Source organism: Maniola jurtina, chromosome 7, assembly GCF_905333055.1.
Source record: "Maniola jurtina chromosome 7, ilManJurt1.1, whole genome shotgun sequence".
Lineage (NCBI taxonomy): Eukaryota > Metazoa > Arthropoda > Insecta > Lepidoptera > Nymphalidae > Maniola > Maniola jurtina.
Genome location: NC_060035.1, coordinates 9920980 through 9930676, shown reverse-complemented (window position 1 = coordinate 9930676; position 9697 = coordinate 9920980). Strand labels below are relative to the sequence as shown.

Below are 9697 nucleotides of genomic sequence, written 5' to 3'. Positions count from 1 at the left end.
AAATTCCACGGACTTATACGAAGAGATTTCCTTCCTCGTTTCTATGTTACGAATGCCTTTCCAGCTTCCATTTTCCTCACTAGCTATAAAATTGTCACTTTGCTTCCTAGGAAGCGGTTGGTATACCTTTCTCCACGCTCCACCTTACTCTGCATCGTCACCTACTATTTGGTGTGATTGCAGTCAAGCGCAAGCCCTTATAGGTAGTTAAAAAACGCTTCCAATGGAAAGCTCGAAGGCTGTTCGATCGTATTTGAACAAGTCATAGATCATCATCGATTTTAGAAGCTACCATAGAGAAGTTTGAGCTTTCTTTTAGAGGCTTTCTTTTAATAAGTGAAATACCTACTAAAAATATTCCAAAAGTTGTTGTAGATTGTTCGTATTACTTCTTTATAAGGATGTCAGGAAACAAAACTGGTAAAAGAAGCTGTAATTGTAGACAGAAAGAGTATCTGTGATATCCAATTTATCGGCCGTCGGGAAAATAATGACATTATTGTTGCCTTTCAATACGTTCTTTGTGTGTAAGACACAAAGTCAACATCGCAATGAAATTGTTCTTTTGATGATTTATTTATTACCATACCTTTTTCACACAGAGAATTCGTACATAAATCAATAATGAATAAAACAAGAGCCGACAGTGATGTATGGTAATATAAAGTAAAAATTGAAAAGATAAAATTTCTACATGATATATTATTATGATTCGTATGGGGCGGGGCTCCCATACGTAATAAAGCTTTTTATATTTTTTACGCTATATTCGGCTAAAGGCCATCAGTTCACATAATATTATATTTGAAGTATTTACGTTCAGTTAGTTCAGAAGGTTGTGATAGACGGACGGACGGATAAGTTCAATTTCACTTTCAGAGACCTCACTTCGCTCGATCAATAAATTTGAATGATAAATTCAAGACGAAACAACTGAAACACAAGCGAAACTAAGAAATGCCTACGTAACAGCACAAAGAAAACAATTTTCAAAAGCACAAAGAGACAAATCATGAAAAAATATTGGAGTAGGCGTTCAGCATCTGCGCTCCTATGCCGTCCCAGAAAGTTTTAATCATAACTCTTGGAGGCATCGCGAGCGAGCGTTGCGGAATTAAATAAAAATATAACGTACCTACTAATACAACATTAAAGTCTTTATCTAGGTATTATTGCTTTTCCAGAAACAATAATACATAATATAACATTAAACACTTATATTAATTTTATTATCAAAACAAATAAGTACTGAGTAATTAACAATGAATTCTAAAAAAACAAACTTAAAACTAATACAACATTAATGTCCTCATGGATAGTGTAAATATTTACTTGAAAATACAAAAACTTATTAGCTACAATATCTCTTTGTATTGTACATTGGTAAAACTTGATTGATATAATTAAGAGGTTGACCTCCTATTCGGGAGGTCAGATGTAGGTACATAGATAAGCCTTGATAGGTTAATAATTAAGAGGTCCACCTCCTATTCGGGAGGTGAATGATTCGTTTCCGGGCTCTAACTTTTCGGAGTTATGTACGATTTAAGCAATTAAAATTAATATCACTTGCTTTAGCGATGCAGGAAAACCTCGTGATTCATGAGGAAACCTGCACACCTGAGAATTCTTCATAAAGTTCTCAAAGGTGTGTGAAGTCTGCCAATCCGGACTAGGCCAGTGCGCTGGACTTTATAGCCTAAACCTTTCTCATTCCGAGAGGAGACCCGTGCTGATTATAGACCCGCGATGGTAAATGATGATGATATATTTAAGGTGGGAGTGCTCGATTCCTGATTAATAGGGTTTGCATCTCTAAACTACCCAAAGCTCAATGCATCACAAACCAATCAACGTAATATTGCATTGAATTGACTGAAAACATAATGAATACAGTTTTATGGTTCATATTTTTTGTATCGAAATATTCTCATAGCGTAATAAAAATAACACGCGCTAAAACGTTTTCCGCCTTCGGGCCGGAAATTTATACAAACATTCCAATATTCGAGCTACGGTCGCGCTTTATTGGCAAATTTTATCCTGATGTACCTACATTTTAGCTCCACTACATTCAAAACGTACAACCGAATATTTGTGCAAATTGAATTTTGGGATAATATACGTATATTTTACGACCTTTCGCCTTTCAATCTTCTTCATATTTTTTTGAGGTTTATGCGTCCTTATGACTCATATTGTACAGTTTATCAATATTGTTATAGAATACTGAAACGAGGCGCATCTATATGGTGTAGGTACGTATGTATGCCTTAAACGGGTGACTGAAAAAATCGTGTTCTGTGTGAATCTGTCAAAATTTGTATACCTAGATGGACATCGCTAGGTACACCTTATTAAAAATGCGAGTGTGTTTGTCCTTCAATCACGTCGCAAAAGAACTACGTATCATCGTCATTTTTGTATGGGTATTGGATAGTCTAAGACCTGGGAGTGGCTACTTAATATGCCGGAAAATCAAAGAGTTCCCACAGTATTTTCAAAAACCTAAATCCACGCTGACAAAGTCGTGGGCATCAGCTAGTTATGTTATAAGCAAAAGTGAATTGGAACCCGAAAAAAATTGTTAGAAATAACCGTCTAGTAGGTATAGTAAAACTGAAACTTGAATAATTATTTTGTATCGTTTTTTCAATAAATATTATTTTGATATTACGTTTACTTATTTATACGTAGTACTTCACGGGTTTCGGTTAGCAATAAACAAGAAACAATTAAATAAGTAAGTATCTTACTCAAATTAAGTTTATTTGAAGGTCCAAAAAGTCTACCCACCAAATAAAGTAGAGTGAAATACGTGACCAAACACGAAGTTATTGGAGCCACATAACTGTTAATATGTCTTGAAATAGTCCCCGGGGACAAAAAGGTGCTGCGACGTTGCATAAAATATCCATTACAGGCAAACAATGGTACTTTACGATACTTGATACATTTTGTGGGATATAGAAAAGAAATCCAGGCCAACATCTTAATAGAATTCTTTTGTTAGGGATTCACGCTATTTATAAAAAATAATAGTGCTACTATAATGCTGAAATATCCAGCCTCTAGACGCGCGAAACGTTTTTAGTCATCACTCTTATATGCATGGATAGGATTTTCGAATACTCTTCCGAGATCAGTGTTTCCTACCAATTATTATTATAACCATAATCAGATTATCTTTAAAACAAATGAAGAGGCACCTTCTAGGCATAACATCTTATCTTAGGCTATAATATTATCATCGTTTTCGATCAGGTGTGATCAAGCGTGTGGCTAAAGTGAATTTCAAAAAAATCCTTTTTCGATATGACAAATACTTCACAAAAGTGGAATAGGATAATTTCTTTTTGATATCTTGATGAAACGATATATTTTGCAAAGTGTGTAATAATAATTACATGAATATTTATTAAGTGCTTGAATAAGTATTATTAAATGTAGTGTAAACTTGGGTCCCATTCATTAATCTTTTTGCCACATTAGGTAGGAAAGGCATTCCTAACCAGTGGCAGATGCTTTTGACGATTCAAAAGTACTTGTTACAGTTTAATTGAATGAAAAATACTTATATTTATTTATTTATTTAAATATTACCTCTACATAATATTGTAATTAGCACGACGGTATTTTCAATATTACCTGATAGGAAAACTGGTTTAGCATTGTAAGAAATTGCTATAAAAGTGTGTGTCCAATGATAACAAAACAATTGTTAGTGTTGTTTGTCAAAATGCTGCACTTACTTTTTGTCATAAGTACCCTAATACTTGTCTCAGGTGAATATTACTTTTTAAATAAACATTAATTTTCAATTTTATTCCTAAGATCATTGCACCTACATCAAACAATACCTACACATATCTTTTAGCTATATTAGGATTGAAGTACGTCATTTTAATACCTACTTTACCTTTTAATAACATTTATGCGCGGGAATCGAGTGACTTTATAATAGAGAGAGAGCCCGGGAGGGCCAGACCTTCGTTATTTTATAAGAGCTGAAAGTTTATCTGCGTCCCCAACATCGGGAGGAATGATCAGCGACTACGAAGTTTGGATCATGGTGGTTTTGGGAGATAACAGGTAACAAAGGTGTACAAAATCTTACGTCAAAGTATAAAGTCTAATTTTTTTATATTTTCTTCGAATTAGTAGTAGAAATAACGTCATGCATTACCAAAATTCCCTTAAACTTTACTAAATTGTAAACATTTAAGGGTGTCTGGCCCTGGGTTGGTAGGGGGTTCGATCCCGGGCACGCACCTTAAAGGTGCGTGCCCGTTTTCGTAGTTTTTTTTAAAGAATATTAGCCATGGTAATCATGACTAATACTCCCCTTTCCCCTCCAATCAAGCGTAAAGCTTGTGCCGGGAGTAGGTACAACAATAGTGCAACGGGTGGGCGTTGAACCGCCGACCTTTCGGAAGTCAGTCCACTCCTCAACCGCTGAGCTATCGAGGCTCTAATCACTCTTAGCGGTATCACTTGCGGTGAAGGAAAACATCGTGAGGAAACCTGCATGCCTGAGACTTATCCATAATGTTCTAAAAAGTGTGCGAAGTCTGCCAATCCACAGTAGCGTGGTAGATTATGGCCAAAACCCTTCCCACTCAGAGAGCAGACCCGTGCTCTGCTCGTGCTGTGCATCATGATGGTGATGAAAAGTAATAACAAATACAGAACAAGCCTCTATTTCATTATTTTCAGAATCGCCGGCCCCTCCAGCCAGACAGTATGGGAAGCCTAGCATGACCGGTTTCGAAAATCCCTATGAGCTCCGAATGGTGGAACGACGTAAATATTTTTCAGATAATATACCTAACTAGAGGATGCCCGCGACTTCATCCTCGTGGATTTAGGTTTTTAAAGATCCCGTGGGAGCTGTTTTATTTTCCGTGATAAAAAGTTGACTATGTCCATTACAGGGACGCAAGCTACCTCGGTACCTTTCATATAAATCGGTTAAGCGGATGGGTTTTTGGGAATCCCGTGGGAATTCTTTGATTTTCCGGAATAAAAAATAGCCTATGTCCGTCCCCGGGATATAAGCTAACCCTGTACCAAATTCCATCTGAATCGGTTAAACTGTTGGGCCGTGAAAAGGTAGCAGACAGACAGACACACTGTCGATTTTATAATATTAGTATGGATTACGATAAGCATTTATTCGTTCAACTAGGTAGCTTATTTCCATGAATAACCTCAGAAATCAAAACCATCTTTGCCAGTGCCATTCGAACGGTGCAACATTATGAATTCCTTGAATCCTATTTCTGACGTTGGTTTCGCTAGATTATGTGTCTTCTTACTGAGTATCAAAGACTTCGTAACTTGTAAATCTAATTATTTCAGCGTCGCCGTGTGGTGAAAACGAGATATACGACAACTGTCCACCAATATATCCTCCACTTAGGTGTAATGTACAGGAAATGCTAACAGTTTGTGGAATGAATCCTGAGCCAGGTAATCCTGAATGCGAACCTGGATGCAGATGCGCTGATAACTATTATTTGAACGCCTCTGGTGACTGCATTACAAGAGAAGAATGCCGTAAGTCTATTGTATAGCAACAAGCGCCTAGTGAAGAAGATAGTCTATTTTTCTTTATCTTCAAGACCTATGTAAAAATTTCTCCTTAGAGCACAGAAAACATGTACCTACTTATGCTATACTGTATGTTTTGCCAAAGTCACTACTGTGAGTTAGTCACAATCCATCGATGTATATGGATTAGCCTTTCCCATACAATTCCGTCCGCAAAAATACGCTTGAATCTTACGTCATCGTCATTGACAAAGTCAAGAGACTTTTGCAATTTCTCTTGACTTTTTGAGCGCGTTTTTTATCTTCGAAGGGCCCATCCATATACATCGATGGTCACAATCGGTCACAGCCTGTGACCAACCAACTTATTATTGTCCCGCCCACAATATGAGTGATGGTTGACTAAAGCAAAGCCTATCACTCCATTGTGATCTACATCCCAAGTTTGTTAACGTCCTGCAATCTTTTAGTTTTTTACTGTTTAGTTGCTTTTTGCGCTAGTGTTTTAGGCTTTATAAATAGTTATTCTTTATCAGTTTTAGGTGTAAGTCCTACTACGTGCAATTCGAAGTCGCCAGGATATTCAGAATGTATAAACGGCGGTTGCACAAAGTGGAGATGCACAGACTATGGATATGTTTGTTTGGTAAAAGGACCGTGTGAAGTGGGCTGCGGTTGTCAGGACTCATACAAACGCTCGTCTACTGGTACTTGCATGCCAGCTGATCCTTGCCCTCGTAAGAATTTTTATAACTAGTAGTAGTTAGATTTATAATTATTCAGTCATACAATATAAATGGTCGCTAATTCCATGGTCAGACCCACCCTTCACAGGAGAGCTTAGTTTCTCTCAATGGATAAAAGAACGAGATTGGTTCTAAGGTTCTGAAACCGCAGTGTTGGTGAAACCCAACCGCTTTCTTCTAGATGGCGAAGTATCGCTTTGTCGCTACATACAAACGGCCCAAGACCGTGTTCTATGACATCCTAAAAATGAGGACCAAAAGGAGCTATGCACCGGACAGCAATAGGTACTTAAAAGTAACTTAAGTAATACCAGGTCGGGTTGGCACGAGGCGCCGCCAGCAGTTCCTGAGAGAGAGAAAGAGAGAGAGAGAGAGAGAAGGATATATACGAGATAAGAGTTTACGCAATAGAACGAGAGACGTTTGTTAAACTTTAGACCGCAGTGCTATGCGAACTGAATTACGCTTTATTGCGTTATAACAAGAGTTGCTATTATTGAAATGTCTTTGCAGAGTGAGTTTTCCGTATCTACCTGTAAGATACTATTAACTATTCTGTAGTTATAGCACAGACCAGAAGCCTAGTCTAACCGGTCTATTATTATTAGTAGATTATAGATATTTAAGATTAAGAATATTCTAGAGAATGAGAAAAATAAAAATGCTTCAAACAATTCATATTTCTTCTTCTGTCCATACGTCCGAGTTAGCATTTTTTTTTAATAAAACTTACCTAGTCGGTTTTTTATAGATTTTTGTATTATTTGTTACAGCTTCACAAGACATGTCTACTGAGGAGATGATGACACCACGGCAAAAGCCTATTCGTAGGCCATACTCGCAATATTCCAAAAGCGACATGGAAGGAACTCTATTTTGAGAATTACATGTAATCTATAAAGACAAGCTAATAAAAAGTTTCATACATTTTTAAGTTTCTATAAATTCCTAATAATTAGATATTGGTTAAATAAGTATTATGTTTATTATGTCATAGTCCAAAGTTGAACTGCCCTTACCTACATCAAGATGCGTGGCGATCATCAGGAATTCCGAGAGCGCCTTAGCCGCAGCAGAGATTCAGTCCAAAGCCAATTTTTGACTTCTGTCTGGTTAATCGGTCGATGATTTTTTTTAAAGTTATTTGTTTCCACCAAAAATTTGTAAAAGAAAAAAATATATATATAAAAAGTGGACAGGATAACACCTTACCTCCATAAAAACCTCTACCAGTGACCCTTGGCAGTGGAAGAGGTTGTAAAAGAAGAAAAATAAGTACAAAAAATAAGGAAGGTGGAACTGTAAATGCTAAAATAAATAAATCATTTTGTATTTGGATGTAAAAAAATACTGTTCTAATATAATAAAAATATTTGTACTCTCATTTATTGTTAACCCGTACTCTGTTTTCCGAACCTCTACACTGTTTACGGAAACCGACTTTCACAAAAGTGGTTTTACAACGGATTCTTCCAGCATATTAAAAGATTTTTATCATACCGCATCATAAAATTAAGGGGATTGTGTCAAAAGCCAATTGCGCAAGAAGGTATTGGCCTCACATATCGCCTTGGAATCGTTGTTTACATAGAACCTCTTTAAAAGAGGCCCAAAGAGATAAAAATCGCATGGTGTTAGTGTTGATAGCTATTAATAGAACATTCAGTTAAATCTAGCTAATTTCCTTTGATTTAGTGCAAGTTATAGATTTGCAGTGAGAGTGAGCGTTATCGTGAAGAAATGACGTCTTGCATCAGTTATTTGAACCCTAACTTCTTTATCATAATTGCTTGACAGCTTCCATATTGTCTTCTTAAAACCTGTGCTGAACTTGTAGAATTCAAATTCAAAATATTTTTATTCAATTAAACTTTTACAAGTCTTTTGAATCGTGAAAATAATCTACCACTGGTTTGGAATACCGTTTCTACTGAGAAAGTATCAAACGGTGATAGTTTTCAAAAAAACCTGAAATTATTTCCATTATATCTGTTTTTTTTTTTTTTGAAAACTATCACCGTCACTTGTCCGAAGATGAAGCTCGTTCCTCATTCTCAACCTCTTCAGATAGTTCCTTGAACTCTTTACAAACATAAGATTTTTTTATGATTTGTAAGGTTTAATCTCCGAACTATACATATAGTGTATATAGTGTGTCTCTGTATAGTGTATAGTGCAGAAAATTTGTTAGTTACATACCTTAATGAGCGAGGAACTGATAAACAATGCGTTGCGCAATGAAGAGTTCCTCTGTTACTTCAACATCGTGATTGCTGCTATTAAACTGGTCTGAGTCTAAATACATCTTAATTTTTTCACTCCAGAAACCCCTAAAGTATGCCTCATATTTTTTCTATCGGTTGATGATGATACGATAACGTAAAAATCAGGGTTATTAATAATTCATTTCATTCTAAATTAGAATTACTTTGCGCCAAGTTCACAGCATGCTAGGAATGTTCAGCAGAAGTTAGTTTACCATAAAAAGTTAATCTAAAATGACAGTCACCCAATAACGTATTTTGATATCCATTTACAAACAGCTTAAACGTCGCAACCATAACATTCATGATAAGGCTTGATATACCTGCCGTTTCAGAACGCTATACCCATAATGTGCCTTCACATAAAACTAATAAATAGGTACACGAACTCGTACAAGTATATAAAAATGAGTGTACTTTTGATAATTGAACAGACGGTTAGAAATAACGGTGAAATGTTGAAGTCGTTTGCTTATACGACAATATCTATTTGTGTAGTGAAACTCGTTTTCGCCTCAGGTTCAGGTATCATATATTTATATGAATTGAATTAAAAGTACTTGTTTAATTTTTATGTACTTAACAATAAATTTATCGTAGATGTACCTAAATAATATCTCTTTTACTAGGTATTTAGATAAAATGAGTTCTCTAAAAATAATATCACACTTTGAATTTTGAAAGGACACTTTGTCTTCAGTAACGATGCCGAAATAATATCTACTATACGAGAGTTCTTTTAATCGAATACTTAGGTTTATTGAGTTAAGTACATACCAATTGGATATTTTTGAAATCCTTAAAACTTTGTAAGCTAAATACTACGTTAAATGAATAGGGAGGATTTTTCCTGAATCGTTTATTAAAATTGTCACGTAAATTTCAAAATTTAAATTTTTGCATCGTTTTGATTTTGATTTCATGATACATTGTGAAGTGACAAAGTTGCGTGGAAGCAATTGGCTGAGCTTTCAGTTGCTCACAAGATGGTGTAGTGTTTTATTACATATTCTAACTTTTTTGATTTAAAAAGAGCATCCGCCGAGTTTCTTGCCAGCTCTTCTCAATAGAACCTTCATTTTGAACCGGCACTAGAGTCACAGACGTAAAATAAGAAACACTAGTGGTCCTACA

At 35.8% G+C, this 9697-nt stretch overlaps 2 protein-coding genes across 10 annotated transcripts in view; both read left to right on the top strand.

Moving 5' to 3' along the window:
* Positions 1 to 3325: 3325 nt before the first annotated feature.
* On the top strand, positions 3326 to 7205 carry LOC123866773 (mucin-6-like). Its single transcript, XM_045908464.1, has 5 exons — positions 3326 to 3389; positions 4717 to 4803; positions 5362 to 5559; positions 6090 to 6290; positions 7073 to 7205. The coding sequence occupies exons 1-5, from the start codon at positions 3368 to 3370 to the stop codon at positions 7177 to 7179; spliced, it is 615 nt and encodes a 204-aa protein (XP_045764420.1). The 5' UTR covers positions 3326 to 3367; the 3' UTR covers positions 7180 to 7205.
* Positions 7206 to 9000: 1795 nt separating this feature from the next.
* The window catches only part of LOC123866772 (zonadhesin-like), a 28504-nt gene continuing 27807 nt past the window's right edge, over positions 9001 to 9697 (top strand). For all 9 annotated transcript variants that reach the window (XM_045908461.1, XM_045908460.1, XM_045908463.1 and 6 more), the window contains exon 1: positions 9001 to 9088. In XM_045908461.1, the coding sequence (XP_045764417.1) occupies positions 9019 to 9088 (70 nt within the window). In that variant the 5' untranslated portion in view covers positions 9001 to 9018. The remainder of the gene's footprint in view (positions 9089 to 9697) is intronic.